Source organism: Carassius carassius, chromosome 12 (assembly GCF_963082965.1).
Source record: "Carassius carassius chromosome 12, fCarCar2.1, whole genome shotgun sequence".
NCBI classification, from domain to species: Eukaryota; Metazoa; Chordata; class Actinopteri; order Cypriniformes; family Cyprinidae; genus Carassius; species Carassius carassius.
Window position 1 is genome coordinate 9,315,266 of NC_081766.1, and position 19,894 is coordinate 9,335,159.

At 39.9% G+C, this 19,894-nt stretch overlaps 2 protein-coding genes across 2 annotated transcripts in view; one reads left to right on the forward strand and one right to left on the reverse strand.

Moving 5' to 3' along the window:
- The window catches only part of LOC132154697 (protein arginine N-methyltransferase 5-like), a 463,524-nt gene that overhangs the window by 190,148 nt on the left and 253,482 nt on the right, over positions 1-19,894 (forward strand). The gene's annotated exons all lie outside the window — the stretch shown is intronic.
- Positions 1-19,894, reverse strand: part of LOC132154692 (capping protein, Arp2/3 and myosin-I linker protein 3-like) — a 49,936-nt gene that overhangs the window by 16,045 nt on the left and 13,997 nt on the right. Inside the window, exons 3-19 of the mRNA XM_059563340.1 lie at positions 19,562-19,612; positions 19,400-19,459; positions 19,166-19,287; positions 17,831-17,925; positions 16,041-16,111; positions 15,814-15,887; positions 13,871-13,946; positions 13,008-13,096; positions 12,679-12,773; positions 11,824-11,910; positions 10,127-10,236; positions 9,072-9,149; positions 8,750-8,826; positions 2,564-2,668; positions 1,444-1,513; positions 369-450; positions 138-234 (exon numbers count right to left, since the gene is read on the reverse strand). Of these exons, the coding sequence (XP_059419323.1) occupies positions 138-234; positions 369-450; positions 1,444-1,513; positions 2,564-2,668; positions 8,750-8,826; positions 9,072-9,149; positions 10,127-10,236; positions 11,824-11,910; positions 12,679-12,773; positions 13,008-13,096; positions 13,871-13,946; positions 15,814-15,887; positions 16,041-16,111; positions 17,831-17,925; positions 19,166-19,287; positions 19,400-19,459; positions 19,562-19,612 (1,439 nt within the window). The remainder of the gene's footprint in view (positions 1-137; positions 235-368; positions 451-1,443; positions 1,514-2,563; positions 2,669-8,749; positions 8,827-9,071; positions 9,150-10,126; positions 10,237-11,823; positions 11,911-12,678; positions 12,774-13,007; positions 13,097-13,870; positions 13,947-15,813; positions 15,888-16,040; positions 16,112-17,830; positions 17,926-19,165; positions 19,288-19,399; positions 19,460-19,561; positions 19,613-19,894) is intronic.

A 19,894-nucleotide genomic window follows, 5' to 3' on the forward strand; every position in this document is an offset into this window, starting at 1 on the left:
CCAGGCAGCCTGACCCCGCAGTCTAAATGCTTGTTTGTAAGTCACTTTGGATACATGCTTCTGCCAAACAAATAAATGTATACATATATCACTGTCTGCTCTGTGATGTTTGTCTCTCTCAGTCTGGGAACAAGTACCTGCCCTTGATATTAAAGTTCTTGCCCAGCAGCAGGTGTTTGAGAGACAGGTGTCTGGAGAAGGCAGGAATGACACAGAAGAGATCAGCATCCAGCCCTGAAATGAACACAGAAAAGTACAGGCAGAGTCAATAGCGACTGAAGCAAATGCACCTGAGGTGAAAGAGACTTGCTGAAGGTCGGTGGGAGCAGAGAAAAGCTTCCTTTCATTTATTCAGTCAGATGTCTCACCGTTGTCTGAGATGTCCAGTGTGCTGATGCAGGAGACTCTGGGGAACAGGTCCTGTATTATCCCTGCTCCAGCAGACCTGAGCTGAGAGGCAGACGAACGGAGAGAATGAAAAAGAGATAGGGAAAGACGGGCACACGGGGTAGATAGAGAGAGTGAACACTCAGAGCCTCTAACATGTTTAATTTATACTAGCATGCACTCGTATTCTTCCAATAGCTCCACTGAATGAGCATGGTGGTAGAAGCACCAAGATTATAGGTTCGATTCAAAGGAAATTGACAAAATAGACCTTAGTACATGGTTGTTTCTGCCAAATAAATACATTTTATGAATTTTCATATTTAAACTATGGATGCTTGTTTCTGCCAAGGGATAGAAAAAAAAAAAAAAAAAAAAAAAAAAAAAAGATAATTGCAACTTTTTACAGTCTCTACAATTAATAAACAGTTCTGACTTTTATCTCACAATTTTGACTTTTTTTTTCCTCTCAAATCAGAATTGTGAGAAATAGACCCAGAATTGCGAGGTGTTAACTTACAATACTTTCCATACTCTCCATTTATTATAGTATTTACTTTTTTGCTTTGCACATTTATCACTTTTTACAATGCATACTGGACAAAGCTGCACTTTTGGACTAGGATTTAGGATTTATTATTCCTTACTTTTACAAAATAATAGTGCAGCCAGAACTTTATAACAGTTATATCAAGAAAAATATATCACTGGAAATGTTACAAAAAAGCTCCTACATCGTTAATTTGAAGGAAAAAACTATGTGATTTGTGGAAAGCAGCTGTTAAAATAGTTTATGATTTGATTTCACAGAGAACAAATAAAATGATTTTGTGAGGTCAAAATAAAGCAATGGAGACCCCACAGAGATAAACACACATTGCACTCTCAAAAGAAACCTTGAAAGGTTTTCTGTCTGGCTAAATCTGTAGCCAAGTTATCTGTACACACAGAAGAGTGACCACAGACTGGAGGATTGAGGCTAGAGCCAACAGAGAGAAAGACAGGCATTTATAGAGCTCAAGCCAGATTTAAGTCCACAATGGGGGGATGGAGTACCTCACAGCCGCTGATGTCCAGGTGTAGGTCAGTGATGTGAGGATTGGCTGAAAGCCCAAGGAACAGAGCCCTGTGGAAGTGACAGTGAACAAACACAGGGACGTCGTCATTACTGACAGCATTACATGCCTCATTGAAGAGACTAAGCATTCTATTATGTGCTTCCATGGTTGATCTCTATAATAAATCAAATCAGAAAAGGTCTATATGGACATCGTCAAAGCTCTACGCAGGTCTTAAAGGATTAAGAGGAAAAGAGCTTAGAGATTAGCTCGACTCCTCTGGTGTGGGCCGGTGCTGTTGACAGAAGAGAGCTAAAATCAGGTGTTTAGCTGGGTGTGACAGCCTCAAATGATAATAATAAAAATGGACTGTTTAACTAAGCATGTTTTCCAAAAATAATTACTAAAACATGACACTTTTGGGGGGAATGCGGTTGATTCTGTTGAACAAGCCCTTCAAATCTATATAACATTAAAAAAATATGTGTCTTTAAAAATGTACAAAAATGTCTCCACATGTTCAGAGCGATTTCGTTGCTGCCTATATGTTGAGATGAAAACTGTGTATTTTTTAAAACTGCAGTGATAACTAATGATTTCTGTGCTTAAAGAGAGAGGCAAGGCAAATTTTATTTATAGAGCACAAGTTTAACACAACTGTATGGCAACTGTAGTTGATCCAAAGTACTTTACTATAAAAATAAATCAGAATTTTAAAAGAGAAAAAGAGGTTTGACAGAATTTTCATTTTTGGGTAAACTACAGTATCTATCGAACATACAGAACCTGAATTTTAGAGATAATGAATTGATTCAAGTTTAGTAGAGAACAGTGTGTTTTACCAAATCCTGGCTTAACATGACCTGGGTTATCATGTCATCTAGCTGAAGACAGCTTAAACCAGTTTAATATGGTTAGCTTGACTCCTAGAATGTGAAAAGCTGGTTTGTTGGCTTTAGAGAGGTTTTTATCACTTGTGAATTGATCAGATTAAGAGACCACGTGGCTAACCAGCTAAGCACAAGCTAGGTCATGCTGGGAGACCAACAAAGCCAGATTAAACTAGCTAAACCAGGGTTAAGTGCAGCACAAAAAGCCAAAACGGCGACTGGGCTCACCTCAGCACGTCGGGAGGCATCTTCATAGACGCCAGACTGATGTGAGTGAGGCTGAATGCTGAACTGAAGAACTGACGGAAGGATGGAAGTGGCTCTCTCACTTTCCTAAAAGCGTGACAGACAAGAAGGGAAGACTTTTATCCATAACATTTCATACCACACTTCACAAAGCCCTGATCAATATGCCAGAACAAGGGCTCAAAAGGATACCCTCTGGCTTATTAGAAAATAACTAGTTTGTATCTCTATTACGTGTAAAAAAAAATTAAAACGGTCAACAAGTTGTCACAGGACCAATTATTCGAGTGGGACCGAATTAGATGGGCAAAATGAGAAAAAGAGAAGAGAGAGAGAGAGAGAGAGAGAGACAGTCAGTGAGAAATACTAGGAGGCTAAAAACATGACAGTTCACGATAACATTTTTGCATTTGACAGTGACATTATCATTTAAGAGAGAGAGAGAGAGAGAGAGAGAGAGAGGGAAGAATGTGTGATGTAAATGTGTTAACAAGAGCAGAGAGTGTTAAGGGAACATTCCTCATTTAATATTCATGAGCTCTCTGTCTTATCAGCTCAAACAGAATTACATTGCTATCTTCACATGGCACTGGCGTAACCAGATTTTCTCACACACACATGCCCACACACCTCACACGGAGGTGCCCATGTGTGCGGTGGTTCTGTGTTTGGGTGTGCATGTTTCTGAGCACTTACGCTCACAAATGTGGGAGTTTAGGTGGGAGTTTTTGAAAGGATTAAATTAGCGCTAGGAAAAAGAGGGCATGCTAACATACTACTCTATAATATTCCTGCAGTACATACTATGTATACCGAGCACAATCACGCCGGTGTGACTGCCTTTCTCAGTTAGTGATTTAAAGATTTTTTCATGATTTGGGCGCACTCTGTGCATGCTGATAAATAGTTTTTCCATTATAATAGTTTATAGTTATATGGTAACAAATGTGGAATTAACATTCAACCCGTTCTTATTTATCAGTGTTAATTTGTGATTTGAATTTTGTGAATGGGTGTTCCTCAGTAATAAGGCAGGCTTCACGATCTTGGTGTCATGTTTTACAAGAAAAGACAATTGTCTGTTGTATTTTTTAACTATAAACCTTTCATTTTTAAGACTTAAACAAATGCTTGAAAGGTGGATCTTTGTTACTCTTAATGAAAAGCACAACCACAGTAAAACGGTAACCTACAATGACAAACTAGCTTATATAACATTTGTTTACAAAGATTTACAAGACGAGGCATAGCATACACCACATGCTGTATCATATATCAATTAATATACAGTATTACAGACACGTTTAGAAAACACTGTAGAATCAGTTTTAAAGAAAATTTAAAGAAAGTCTCCATAGAGTAACGTGAGGTTGTCACGTACGTTGATACAAGAAACGAGGAGAGATCCAATTGCAGGTATGATGTGTATTTGAGGGCAAATCCAAAGGGGTAAACAGTCCAGGCAGGGTCAAAACCAGAATATCCAAAACAACAAGAAAACAGAACAGAACACACGGCAAGGGCAAGACTACGGATTGTATCAAACACTAGACATACAACAAGGACTCCGTGACAAAGACTCAGACAGACCAGTTATAAATACACAAAAGGATAATGGGGAAACAGGAGACAGGTGGGGAACAATCAAATAACTAAACAAGGAGGAAGGTGACCAAATAAGGAAACAGGAAGTGATAATGTGACAGACACCGTGGGAACAGAGGACACCTAGTGGACACCCAGGGAACACAACCCAGACACTGTGACAGTACCCTCCCTCTACGGAGCGGCTCCCAGACGCTCCAAGACAGGCACAAAACAGAGACCAGGAGGGAGGCGGACAGGTGGAAGCTCAGGGGGAGGGACGGAGGGCCAGAAAAAAAAAAAGAAAAAAAAACAACATGGGGAACAGGCACCAGAATGTAAACACAAAACAGGAAGACCAGGAGGGAGGAGGACCGGAGGAGGTTCAGGGGGAGGGACGGAGGGCTAGACTAACAGAAAGGAACAGGGACAGAAATTAACACAAAAACCAAAACCATGAAGCCCCCCAGGGCGGAGCAGAAGACCACCACACCCTTGTGGTCAATGCCAGAGTCCTCCAGGGCGGAGCGGAAGACAACCACAACAGTGTAGTCAGAGCAAGCGCCCCCCAGGGCGGAGCAGAAGACCACCATGTCCGCGTGGTCAGAGCGGAAGCCCCCCAGGGCGGAGCAGAGGACCACCACGTCCTCGTGGTCGACGCCAGAGTCCCCCAGGGCGGAGCAGAAGGCCACCCAGTGACTTGACCTGACTCAGAAAGGTCCACGATGACTAGCCTTGTCTCTGGAAAGTCCATGGTACCTAGCCCTGGCTCTGGAAGGTCCTCAGTGACTGGCCCTAACTCTGGACGATCATCGGTGACTAGCCCTGACTCTGGAGGGTCATCGGTGACTAGCCCTGACTCTGGAAGGTCAACGGTGACTAACCCTGAATCTGGAGGGTCCACAAGCACCTGACTAGCCTCTGGAAGGTCAACCGGAACCTCACTCAACTCTGAAAATTCAACAGTCCCCTGACTCGACTCTGGAGGGTCGTCTGGAACCCGACTCGACTCTGGAGGGTCAGCTGGAACCCGACTCGACTCTGGAGGGTCAGCTGGAACCCGACTCGACTCTGGAGGGTCAGCTGGAACCCGACTCGACTCTGGAGGGTCAGCTGGAACCCGACTCGACTCTGGAGGGTCAATTGGAACCCGACTCGACTCTGGAGGGTCAACTGGAACCCGACTCGACTCCGGAGGGTCAACTGGAACCCGACTCGACTCCGGAGGGTCAACTGGAACCCGACTCGACTCCGGAGGGTCAACTGGAACCTGACTCGACTCTGGAGGGTCAACAGGAACATGACTTGATTCAAGAGGAACAACTGGAACATGACTCAACTCTGGATGATCAACAGGAGCTAGCCCTAACTCTAGAGGGTCATCGGTAACTAACCCTGACTCTGGAGAGTCCACAAACATCTGACTCGACTCTGGAGGGTCAACTGGAACCTGACTCGACTCTGGAGGGTCAACTGGAACCTGACTCGACTCTGGAGGGTCAACAGGAACTAGCCCTGACTCTAGATGGTCGACGGTGACTAACCCTGACTCAGGAGGGTCCATGAACACCTGACTCGACTCTGGAGGGTCAACCGGGAACTGACTCAACTCTGGAAAGTCAATGGGCACCTGACTTGACTTTGGACTGCCTGTGGAGACGTGATACGCCTCGGCTTCGGGCACCGCCTCTGGTACGGCCTCGGGCACCGCCTCAGTAACGGCCTCAGGAGCGGCCTCGGGCACCGCCTCGGCCTCCGGAACGGCATCGGGCACCGCCTCCACAACCGACTCGACTCTGGAGGGTCAGCTGGAACCCGACTTGACTCTGGAGGGTCAGCTGGAACCCGACTCGACTCTGGAGGGTCAGCTGGAACCCGACTCGACTCTGGAGGGTCAGCTGGAACCCGACTCGACTCTGGAGGGTCAACTGGAACCCGACTCGACTCTGGAGGGTCAACTGGAACCCGACTCGACTCTGGAGGGTCAACTGGAACCTGACTTGATTCAAGAGGAACAACTTGAACATGACTCGACTCTGGATGATCAACAGGAGCTAGCCCTAACTCTAGAGGGTCATCGGTAACTAACCCTGACTCTGGAGAGTCCACAAACATCTGACTCGACTCTGGAGGGTCAACTGGAACCTGACTCGACTCTGGAGGGTACCTGACTCGACTCTGGAGGGTCAACAGGGACTAGCCCTGACTCTAGATGGTCGACGGTGACTAACCCTGACTCAGGAGGGTCAACCGGGAACTGACTCAACTCTGGAAAGTCAATGGGCACCTGACTTGACTTTGGACTGCCTGTGGAGACGTGAGACGCCTCGGCTTCGGGCACCGCCTCTGGTACGGCCTTGGGCACTGCCTCAGTAACGGCCTCGGGAGCGGCCTCGGGCACCGCCTCGGCCTCCGGAGCGGCATCGTGCACCGCCTCGGCATCGGGCACTGCCTCGACCTCCGGAACGGCATCGGGCACCGCCTCGGCCTTCGGAACAGCATCGGGCACCGCCTCGGCATCGGCCTCGGGAACGGCATTGGGCACCGCCTCGGCCTCCGGAACAGCATCGATCACCGCCTCGGGGACGGCGACGGCCTGCTCGGGAACCCGACTCGACTCTGGAGGGTCAGCTGGAACCCGACTCGACTCCGGAGGGTCAACTGGAACCCGACTCGACTCTGGAGGGTCAACTGGAGGGTCCCTCCCACGCGATGCTGGGCTTCCTCTCGCCCACCTCCTCCTCAGTGCCCTCCCCAGGTCCCGCGAAACACGACCAGGCGGGTTCGCTCAAATTGAATGCTTCTCTCCCGCTCGGTGGCTGGGGAAGAAGAGTAAATCGACATACCGCTGGATCTCAAGGTGACGGAGTCCTTCTGTCACGTACGTTGATACAAGAAACGAGGAGAGATCCAATTGCAGGTATGATGTTTATTTGAGGGCAAATCCAAAGGGGTAAACAGTCCAGGCAGGGTCAAAACCAGAATATCCAAAACAACAAGAAAACAGAACAGAACACACGGCAAGGGGAAGACTACGGATTGTATCAAACACTAGACATACAACAAGGACTCCGTGACAAAGACTCAGACAGACCAGGTATAAATACACAAAAGGATAATGGGGAAACAGGAGACAGGTGGGGAACAATCAACTAACTAAACAAGGAGGAAGGTGACCAAATAAGGAAACAGGAAGTGATAATGTGACAGACACCGTGGGAACAGAGGACACCTAGTGGACACCCAGGGAACACAACCCAGACACTGTGACAGAGGTAAACGGCAAAAACAATAGGCTTTTCTAAATTAAAACAAAAAGAAAATTGGCTGTCGTGACAGTGCTTGCATACTTTTCCCAAGAAAACTACATGTTCACCTTATTTGGTTTAAAAAGCCTAAAGTAAAAGAAGTCGTTGGAAAACCAAATCCAAAGGCACCATTTCCTAAATAATAATAATGATAAAAAAACGGCGATGTTGATCTCTTCTTGACTCAACATTTATCCCTCTGCAAATTCAAACCAAATTAAGAACAAACACATTTGCAGGAGGTGCAAAGCATGAAGAAACCTTCCAATTTGAACAATAAGTTCAGCTAAAATTAGACTCATTTTTCAGAGAGTTCCTCATAATGCCGTTAACGTGCCAAGAGGGGAGATGGAATTGCTGTTGGGGCTCAGAGGGAGTCAGACAGGAAGATGGATCATTGCATTTCTGTATTTCTCCTCAGCCTACAGTTTCTTCTCGCATGTAGGCACATTCATGTTTACCTGCAATATCATATACTTCTGTTGTAAAGCTACTAGATTATTGTTAGAATAAAAAACACTGTTTACTTAATTTATGAGCTGTTTTTTTTCAAAAATTCAGCTCACTTTTGGAAACAATTTTGTCACACAAACATGTTTTCTTCTGATTCTGTTATTGTGGCTGTATTACCAGCTGTGTAACCTTGCAGGTCCATCAGCTCTATCTGATCACTCATGTCCCAGTTTAACTCATATTGTATCTCTGCAGGCACTCTTCCCTGCTGGGAAACCCATTTAAAACCAGCCTCTGATGGTAGCTGGATCCAGCTGGTACAAGCTGATCTTTTATGGTTACTAGCAAGTCCAAGATGATGGCTGATCAGAAAAAGTATGAGTAGACCTGATTTGTTTTTGTAGACTTGATTTGTTAGAAAGTCTAAGCTGGTTAGAACTTTGACAAGCCATCTATCTCATTCTGCACAGCGATATTTTAGTATCAATGAGATGCTATTATAGTTTTTATTAAGATTTTGAAATAGTTTTTTATTTTTTAGAATTTCGGTTTTCATTTTCATTTGAGTTAATGTCTTATAATGTTGTTGAGTGTTTTTTATATATATTCTATATAGTTTTTATTCATATTTGTAATTGTCATATTTGTAATTAAACTTATTTAAAAGCAGTAGAAAAGTACTTCCTGAGGAACTGACTGAAATGAGTCAAACTGACTTGTGATGATGTGCGTGGTTGAAGCAGGCAAGTTTATCTCACCTGTGAGGTGGCCTCAAACGTGACAGTTTATAAGGCAAGAGCTGGTGGGAGGCAGTTTAGCTCACCTGTGAGAGAATGAGTTTTTGGACAGGTTCAAGTAGGAGAGATCGGCACAGCAGCCCCGCAGCAGAGCTCCAAATAACTGAGAGGAAATGGAAAGAGGACGTCAAAAAGAGAGAGGAAAAAATAGAGAGCGAGTGAAGCAAAAGAATGACGAACATTAGTATAATTCTGCAATTTAGGACCATTAAATGTGACAGAAATATCAATATAAAATCAGAGACAAATTGTTGTCCCGCGTCCCGGGTGCAATTACATAAATCATTGCCAGTAAAAAGCAGTTTGGCTATAACAAATTCAGAAGGATGAGACACACTGTCAACTCACAGAGTCTACGGTACAGTCAGTGCCTGACAGGTCCAGATGCACCAGGCAGTTCGGCTGTGCCAGGAACAGGTACAGATTCTACAATGAAGAAGAGTTTTGAGGCTCTTAATAGTCATGTGTATGTGTCTATTGTGTTCAGTCCATGTACTTTTGCATCCATTCATTTTTTCTTGTTTTTTAACTTTATTACTATTATTATAACTGAATAAGCAGACACAAACTAATTTTCCTTATTCAAATGATTTCATAAAAAATCATTAAAATTATATACAGCTTGTTTTTTAATGTATATAAATGCTAAATTTAAGTTCTAGCTTTTTAAGTGTCTCTCTCTATATATATATGCTAAAAGTGTCCTCTAGTGCTACCGATGTGGCTACCGGTAACCCATTGCTTTATGAAAAACCTCTGGCATCAATGTATGATATAGTCATTACAAATTTAATTATTTGCATTTAATCGGCTGTTTGTATCCAGGCATGGTTCTGTGGGGTGCTGGAGGGGCTAAGCACCCTCAAATGAAAGCAAGATGACCCTCAGTTGAGGCTGCAAAAAAAATAGGATACTGGTGAAACACTCCAGTGCGGTTTTGAGTTTTTACTTTTTGTAGCATTGATCTGTGTAGCCAATCATAGACATAACTGTTGATTTCTTGAACGCAGTGGCCAATCAGAGGTGTCTTAATTGAGTTTAAAAATTGTCTTTTTGGAGGTTCTTTACATGTTCAAATGTTGTTTAATGCTAATAGCTTCATTTAAATTCACAATGGCCCCAATGTACCTACATTTTTAGTATTTGTTATGTACATTTAACCAGTTTAATTTATGAGTACCGCAGCAAAGTTCCTTGATTATTACGCCGGACAGCTAAAAGTGCTACTACCAGACCCAGTGATTGGCTGAATGGATTCAAAAATGGTAAAACTCAACTGTTTAACTCTAGGGAAGTTGGAAAATTAGCTTTTTTTTAAAAAATAGTGGAGTGTTCTTTTAACCATAGTATTGGCTTAATTAAAGAATACTAGAAGCAAAAGTGAGATAAACGCAAGTTCTAACCGTTGCATCCTCTCCAGACAGAATCCCTGGGTTCTTACTCAGGTCCAGATGAAGAAGAGAGTTGGAGTAGTCATCACTGGAGCACAGGGCCTGAGAAAGAGACGTGACACCTGGGAAGAAAGACAAAGATTTGAATATTTTAAATAATACCCTTTTTTCATTACAAATTAAATCTCCTGCATAGTAACTTGAGAAAAAAAAAACTTGATTTTCTCTATAAATCATGTTCTCTAGAAATATTTGAGAGTGGCAAAACAAGCAAGTTGAGCTTCAATGAAAGCAAAAAGATCTAATTGTTTGTACAAAGGAGTACAAACCAATGAAACAAATATACATATCTGGGCAGTGACTTTGTTATATTTTCAATGTGGTCTCATACTTTTGGAGTCCACTGTTAACAACCACTAAACACACAATGCACTGTAAGCAGAGTGGAATTTTATTTTGTTTCTATTAAATACATGAAGAAAATGCAAGTGAATGCATTTTGTAGCATGAGACAAAAAGACAACTCAACTTACTCTGTTAGGTGGCAGCTTGCCAGTGAACTCAACCAGTATGCTTTCTCACCAGGGAGTAAGAAAAACATCCCATTGCACATCCCATTTTTATCTAAAAGGAGGAATTTATTCATCAAGAAAACACTGTAACCTTTCATGATCCAATCGACTTCGGTTTTGCTTTTATGGTAGCTGTAGTTCATTTTTTGATGTGTAAATTCAGTTTTTACAGCTGATAGGATGCTGATTTTTCTTCAAAGTTTGCTATAAATCCCAACTGCATGTGGCAACCAAAATGAAACATCTCAATTTGAAACGAGTTGTATTCTCTGATGGCACAAGTTCATCTAAATTCTGTATTCAAAGTTAAAACTTCTGCAATGAAGTTGTCACATATCATATTAAAAGTAAAGATTAATAATGGGATCTATTTTGAGTGGACCTTGACTCATGGCTCGTGTAAGAAGGCTATCTACTCGGTTTACAACTGTATTGATAGAAAGAGAAAACCAGAGATTTCACTAAGCCTGGAACCAGCCAAGGATGCTGGTAATTGAGTCTGGGCTCTCCCAGAGAAGACTGGCTCTTTGGTCATGACTCTGAAGCTCTAGTGTCAGATGCAACTAATCTCTCGATAATCTCACTAATTTAAGAGAGAACAGGAAGCTGATTCTAGATCAGTGGAGTGAGAATGGTTATTTTACAGCCTGAAATACTACACAGAGATTGTGTAACAGTTTAAGCTAGATAGATCTGCTATTGTAAAAAAGTGTATATTTAATTTTATTTTAAGTTTAAGTATTTTAAGTTATTCTAAGCACACAAAAAAACTATCTTTGAGATATAGAGTGCTCAAAAAATATAATAATATTAATAAATATAAAAATACAGAGCTATATATCTGTGTATACATATATTTGCATTGTTTAATTGTGCCCACAAATATTTATTTGTTGTTATATATTCTTTATTAATTATAAAAATCCAATATTTGACATTTTTATATTTATAGAAAGTTAGTGTAATTTTGGCATCTACCTGCAAGGGCTAATTGTAAATATGATCTCACATGAACTTTGCAGGCTTCTATTTAACACTTGTTCAGACGTCTAGTGAATGGTAACTGTGGGATAGTTGTTATAGACTTGACCAGCAGAGGGCACTAAACCTCCAGGGACACATAGCTTCTGCACACACCCTTTGAAGAGAGCGAGGTCTTGGAGAGGTTAAGTAGACGCAAGCCTTTACTGAGCCGACACACCTGCTGGATAAGGTTAGACACCCCTGTAAGGAAATACACATTCATAAACACATTAGATCAGTCATAGACTAAATTAAATAGCATGCACCTTCAGGCAAACACTGACATTGTTGTAGTCAGGTTCACAAATGCAAGCTTGTGATGTGACAAGCAATGACGTGTCAGGCATGATGGCAGTCGGAAACTCTGACACTGATGCATATAGAGGGCATACCAGTTTTGAGGAAGCTGCTTTAACATCAAAAGCTACTGACAAAAAAAAGGAGATAATAATACTAAAGCTAGGCTTTTTAAAAGGAGAAGTAAACATTTATAAATAAAATACATGACCAACACACTCACAGACAAGCAAGCACACACACACACATATGTTAAGTGATTGTTAAACCATTTATAATGTTTGTTTAATAAATGCTGTTCTTGAGAACTATGGGGTATAATACAGCTGAATACGGTGAAGTTCACTTCAAAGGGCACTACTGGTTCTGTTTTCATGCTATTTATAGATGTAAAAATAAATGGTAGCATTACTAATACTTGCCCACCTAAACACTATAAAGTACATACAAAATGACATTAAAAAAATGCACACACACACACACACACACACACACACATCTAAAAGAACCTATTTTCAAATCAGCAACAGATACAACAAAATAAGTCAGCAAAGCAGAGAAAAGTAAGGGGAAAAAAACACCCACTCAGAGACAGAAATAGAAGATGCAAATGCTTATACAGAAAGTGTAGAGAGAGCTATAGTAGAAAAAGAGAGACTTTGATGCATGTACCTTGGTTGTCCAGTGTATTGTGGGCCAAGTTAATGGAGTGTATGACTGATGCTGGGTTTTCTGACAGGGCAGTGGCCATTTTCTGTGGGAAATCTCTAAATGACAGAAAGAAAGTGAGTAGTATCGGAAGCGCAATAAAAAGCACTGCACCTTGGACAGAGATGAAATATGGAGGCAAAGAGGTAGCAGGGGAATAAGACTGGGAATGGCATAAAGGGAAAACTGAAAGTGACAGAACAAGAAACTAACTTTTAGATGAAAAGAAAGGGAGTCAAGTGGTAAGAGTGATGAATAACAGAAAGCGAGCAATAAAGAGATTTATTACTCACGCTTTAAGGCCCACGTTTTCTAGCGTGAGCTCCTCCAGACTGCTGGATTTACTGACAGTGTGCAGAATCTGTTCTACGACCTCTGAACTCTGCGTGTGAGAAAGAAAGGGTGAGAAAAAAGAGAAAAGCACTAGAATTCAACTTCGACCATAATGACTGTAATCTCATGCATATTGACACGGATTTCAGAAAGGAAGATCTATCTTTATATACACTACCGGTCAAAGGTATGGAATGGGCTGATTTGATTAAAAATACAGTAAAAACAGTACTATTGTGAAATATTAATACAATTTATAATAACTGTTTACTATTTAATATATTTAAAAATTTAATTTATTCCTGTGATAGCAGCCATGACTTCAGTTTTCAGTGTCACATGATCCTTCAGAAATCATTCTAATAAGCTAATTGTTATCACTTATTATCAATTCTCAATTATTAAGAATGGTTCTTAATATTATCAATGTTGAAAAACATTGCTGTTTTTTTTTTTGTTTTTTTGCTGTTCAATATTTTTGTGCAAAATGTCATACATTTTTTTCAGGGTTCTTTAATGAATAGAGTTTAAAAGAAAGGCATTTATTTGAAATAAATTATCAATTTTGAACAATTTAATGCATCCCTGCTGAATAAAAACATTAATTTATTATTTTTAAAATCTCCCTTCAAGCTACAAAATGCTGTAAAAACATTGATAATAATAAGAGATGAATTCTTGAGAAAGAATATGATGGCATTACTATCAAATTAGTTTCCAAAGCAGCATGTAGATATAACCCTGATAATACCACAGTACTTTTTTGTAAGTGAAACAAACAAAAACAAAGTGGAGATTGAGAAGGTCATAAAAAGATATTTACAATGCGAAAGTCTCTGCAATAAAGTTTGGTGAACCATGAGTTATACGCCATGGCCGCCACGATCACTGCAAGGTCCCTGTGACAAAAAGAGAAGCAGAAGGAAAAAATCTAAACAAATTGTTTCAGTGAAGTGCTGCAACAACCAGAGTTGTTCTCACTTTTCTCATGCAAGCCCTCATAAGATTGCAAGCTCTCCTTAAGACTAAAATAGAGATGTTATTATTCAAGAAAAATGATAGATTCTGCAATAAATGCTCCCTGAGAGAAAAGCCAGGAGAGGAAGGGACGAGGACAGTGTGGATCGATGGGAAAACTGATGCCAGGTCCGTGAATTAATGCACAATGTGTCTATGATACAGCTTTTAAAGTTGGCCCTGAGCCTAAAACCTTTTTACCTATTGCCAGAGTAAATCTTACTGCACTCAGATGGAGAATGGAGAAAAAGAAGGTGAGGGAAAGAAATGAAAAGGGGTTTCTCCTGTTGAGTAAGGCTGATGGCTGTGTTCTCATTTGCAGTTTCGTCATTCCTCTGTTTGGACGCTGTAGTGAGACTGTAGGCGGTGTGTTCTAAATGAGAGTTGCTCTACCTCATCCACTCGTCTCTAGATGCTCTAATGGAACAAATGCTTAAAAATCAATGACATAACATCCTCAAGTCAGATGCAGCATCTAGATAGTAGTCTAAGTGTGTCCACTGGTGAAACAGTAAGAAACAAAAGAACAGCAGCTGAAATGCTCTGGACTATCAAGGCTTATTTGCGCAGATTCAATTCTTCTTTTGCAAATACCTGATCTCAAAACTTTACCCTTGTATAGAGATATGCCAGTGACCACACTTAGTTACATAAACATCATTTTCTGAAGAAAGACTGTATTCTCCCTGTTGGAAAATCCAGCTCAAGATGGCATATGGAATATGGTTGCTGGTATCTAGTCTGAGCTAGTCATTAGCTAATCCAAGATGGTCATTAGCTGGTGCAAGCTGGTAGAGTATCTTGGAACAGCAACAAACCAGCTCAGTACCAGATGGTCATGGCAGTTTAATGTGATCATGCTGGTTTTCGGTACATTTTAGATGGGGATCCAACTTATAACCTACTTGCACCAGCTAATGACCTGCTACAGTATATATAATATAATATAATATAATATAATATAATATAATATAATATAATATAATATAATATAATATAATATAATATAATATAATATAATATAATATAATATAATATAATATAATATAATATAATATAATATAATATAATATAATATAATATAATATAATATTTTAGTAAACAGCATTTTAATCACATCATTAATCCTCACCAGAAAAGTGTGTTTGAGCAAAGTGCTTAATGAACTTTAATGAACCGTATCATTTCTCAGAGTATAATTTTAAGTGCATTTCCTTTTTTATGTGTTAAAAGCGGCAGGGTTGTGTATGCATGAGTATACAAAGTTGATGTCAGTTTCCACAGGTTATATATATACTGTTCCTGTTTCAACAGGAAGAGAGTTATTAACCAGCCATCAGACTTCAAACACAGACCAACATCAGCAGAAGATACAGAATCTGTTCTGAAATCAGTTAAGCAACCAGACACCCATTGGACGGATGTAAAAAGACACAGCATGACCCAAACTGGGCAGGAAGTCAGCAGGGATGCCACAGGAAAGAGGCAAAATATATTATTACTGTGGCAGTTCAGCACACATTCAAAGCAGTGGCTGCATCAAATTGCCTGTGTCAATTATATCATTCAAATCTCTGTCAATATGAAGCAATTAACAGAGCAAAGAGTTATCATTAGATTAATGCGTCCAAAATGAAGAAGCTTTTAAACCACCAATCTGTGGGATGTAATGATAGCACTGGAAATGAAGGCTAGCAATTAAAGGTTGCAGACATGTACTGTACATATGAGATGTAAATTTGTGGATACCCGCTTTCCAGGTGACTGAAGTCCAGCAGGTTAAACTCCCTGTTGTCTTGCGAATGATAGATGGTATCCACATCCTGAAAGAACAAAATACATGTTGGAAGAATGAGATAGAGAGACTCAAAAAGAGGAAGAAAACACATTTAGAGTGCTATAAAAGCAGTGACATATATAGAATTCGGCCTCTTCTCTTGCTGAGGATAATTTTGTGGTCAATATGAAGCTCTTACCCACTGCACTTCCTCTTTACAAGAGATGCCATTGTAATCGCACAGAGCTGCATATGTCTCAGAAAAGCCCCCTGAAATGGGAGAAAGAGAAAGGGAGATTATGTGCCTAATCATAAAAATAATTACCTGTCCTACCTACTGTAAACTGAGTTTATAGCACTTAAAGCCAAGAACTCTCTTCTTATCAAGATCTATTTTTGCTGCACACTACGGTGTTCTTGAGTTGGCTCTACAATTTTTTTTTTCAGATTCTTAATATCACATAAGTTCTTCACTGATTTTTGGTTTCTTTAAAACACTATACACAAATACATGTATTTCTAAAAATAAAAAAATATAAAGTCACTTGTGGATTTTAAAGTAATATTTCTTCTTAAAATGACCTCAGGTCTTCAATCTGACCTCATAATTACCTCAATTTTTCATCTGAACCAATCTGAGGAAATTTACAACACTCACTCTGCGGTGAATGGGTGCCATCAGAATGAGAGTCCAAACAGCTGATAAAAACATCACAATAATTCAGAGGTAATCGACCCACTCCAGTCCATCAATTAATGTCTTACGAACTGAAAATCTGCATGTTTATAACAAACAAAACGTTGTTTTTAGAAAAGAATTTCAACTTCTGGCCTAAATAACAGTGCATAATCCATACCTCGTCCAATGAAAAAAATTTAACTCCTGTTGCCTTCTCACATCAAAATCCACCAACATATTTGTTTAGAATTGTTTTGGACTGTTTATGTGGGTTTGTTTATTACAGTTAACTGATGAACTGGAGCAGTGTCAATTATGTGGGGTTTTTTTATTAGCTATTTATACTCTCATTCTGGCGGCACCCATTCAATGCAGAAGATCCATTGGTGAGAAATTGATGTAATGCTAAATTTTTCCAAATCTGCTCCAACAAAGAAACAAACTCATATACATCTTGGATGGCCTGAGGGTGAGTAAATTGTTAGCAAATTATCATTTTTGGGTGAACTATTCCTTTAAAACTCTTGTTTCAATAACAATTTACAAAAGTAGTTCTCAACTCTAATTCTGGGGACCCACTGCTCTGAACATTTTGGATGTCTTCCTTATTTAACACACCTGATTCAGATCATCAGATAGTTCGTAGAGAGCTAGATGTTTTTGATTGGATAGTTTTTTGACTGGATAACACACATGGACCACAGTCAATATAACACCTATTTTACTAATATCTGCCAGGAAGTAGGGATATTTAGGTGCTCTCTTCCAAAAACAAAAAGATATTTAAAGTGTTCTCCTGTGACATCAAGACTGTGTAACAAGACTGTTTTGTTACTACTCATCTTTAAGCATATAAAACAAATCAAACACAAAAACTACTGTGCATTAGCACACTGTATCTCTCCCTGTCACCATATGAAGGGCACCAACTACCGTAATTGGCATAATCTTTCTTATACTCACTATCACTGGTTGCTTTTATAATTTTTACTTGATCTTGTGTATAATTCTTTTTGTTGTTTTCTTAATTTATATATTTGGCACAGTGTAGTTATTCTGTCCTTCGCTGTCTACAGCTGCAGCTGCTGTGGCAAAACAAATATTGTTATATAATTTGTCATAGCAAAGCTCACCAAAACCAAGTTCATGGCATAATTGAAGTGCATGCATTGAAAAAGTTCTATAAGATGACGGCAAAGGTGTGAGGGGAAGAAAAGAGATTAGAGAAATTAATATCTGGTGTATAATAAAAATATTTATGAGACTGTGTGGGTGGGTGCGTGAACTATATGTACTTATATTACTCTCACCACATGCCCTTTGCGTCTCCACCGAACTCTCAGAGCTGGGAGAAAATTTCTGATTTCCATCAGTAACATCTCCATCTGCGTGAAAGATGGAGGGGCTGAAAAAGAAGAGGGAGGGGGCAGAGGGGGATTCACAATGCATCAGAATCTCAGTTATTCTGACCCAGCATGTGAACACCTGGCCAAAGAGCTGAAACAGGAAAGAGAGCGAGAGAGTTGAACACTGAGACAGAAAAAGAGTGCTATTATGCATTGCACTAATCTCCTCCTGTCTGAATATGAGAAAATCTCTCAATTAACTGCTCAGCAGTATATCTCACACACCTGCTGCTCTAGCAGATACCGACTCCTATAGGCAGCATTATGGATTCTCCAAAAAACTACATTAGCACTACCAGATACAATGCAAAGGCGACAGAAATCAGATTTGCATCTCTGTTCAGATGGAATAAGCACATATAGACTGCAACAGCGCTAGTCTCTGCCTTAGACATCATAAATGCTGACTGTCCAAGGAATATTGCACATCTCGATCTGGTGGGCTTTAATCTAATTGGCTGTTTTTTTATACAATTTCCAATAATAAGGTGAACAATAACTGTGAACAAAGTTTTTTTTTAATGGAGAAAATGAAATATAACTATTTAAGTTTAATAAAAAAAATATTCAGCATTAGTTTCAGCTAGATATCCATAAAATAAACTATATATGTCACTTTGCAATGTATAAATAATATAGCAAATATTGGCAGCATTTTTTTACAGGAACAGTTCACCTAGTTGTTCCAAACCTATATGAATTTCTTTCAGCTTTTGAACACACACAAAAAAAGATATATTTAAGGATGTTGGTAACCAAACAGTTGACGGTAGCCATGGACTCCCATAATATGGAAAAGTCAATGGCTACCATCAACTGTTACCCATATTATTAAAAATATCTTGTTGTGTGCAACAGAAGAAAGAAACTTACACAGGTTTGGAACAAGTTGAGGATGAGTAATCATTTTTGGGTGAACTATTCATTTACCAAAGATTTCCTCAATATAATAAGTAATATAATATAAGTACTTATTTGGAATTTAAATGTCTCTACTCAAAAACTGCTGAACAATTACTTTAGTAATTCAATCAACAGCAGCCTATTTTTGTGATATAATCTATTTTAAACAAACCTGCCCCTAAATGCAATGCAAATACAAAGCAAATTGTGATTGGTTGCTTTTTGTGTCAGTCAGTTTATTCCTGTCTGAGTGGGCAGTTTTTCAAACAAATAAGCTGCAATGTGGACCGTTATGATGTTAAATCAAATAACCTGTGAGGTTCTTGGGATACTTACGTGTAGATGGAGTTGTTGAAGATCCGAGAGAGAGCAAAGTTGATGTGGCTAATCAGCTGATCCAGGTGGTCGTTAGACTGCAGCCTCAGGGAATATGTGGACTTGTCTGTTTCTATGACAACCTGTAAGAAAAAGCACACGCTTTAGTGAAAGCAAAACGATGGAGATAACAAGTGAAAGAAAAATCTGGCCACTAAAGCCAAAACACTGGAGCCCTGTAAACGCTTTTCTTACTTGATTATCCGGGTGGGTGTTCATTGCCCGAATCTCCAGGAAGTTGAACGTTTGTTCCACCTGAGGTGAAAATGAGCATCTTGCTACATAAGTCATGCTAAACCAGATTACTGCAGTGCTTTGAGACGAAGCAGACACGTGGTGGGTAATAGCTTACTGTACCTTGGTTGGTATCTTGGGGGCCATGAGGTACAGCCGCCATGTTGCCAAAACCTGAGAGGCAAAATAGAGGATGAAAGCTCAATAAATAAAGTGCAAGATTAAGTAGAAACTTCAAAACAATGTTCAAAGAAAGTATGGTTTAGGTTTCTCTGGAGAACAGCCTGTTCAGCTGAACCTGAAAGACAGTAGACATTTTCCAAGTCATCAAGCAGTTTCTGAGGAACTTTAACATTACAGCATTTTGTCTTCTGAACTCTTTACTCATAAAGATAAATATAATACTACAGCACAACTGGGCTCTTGTTTGTTGAAATGTGAATTATACAGCACTAA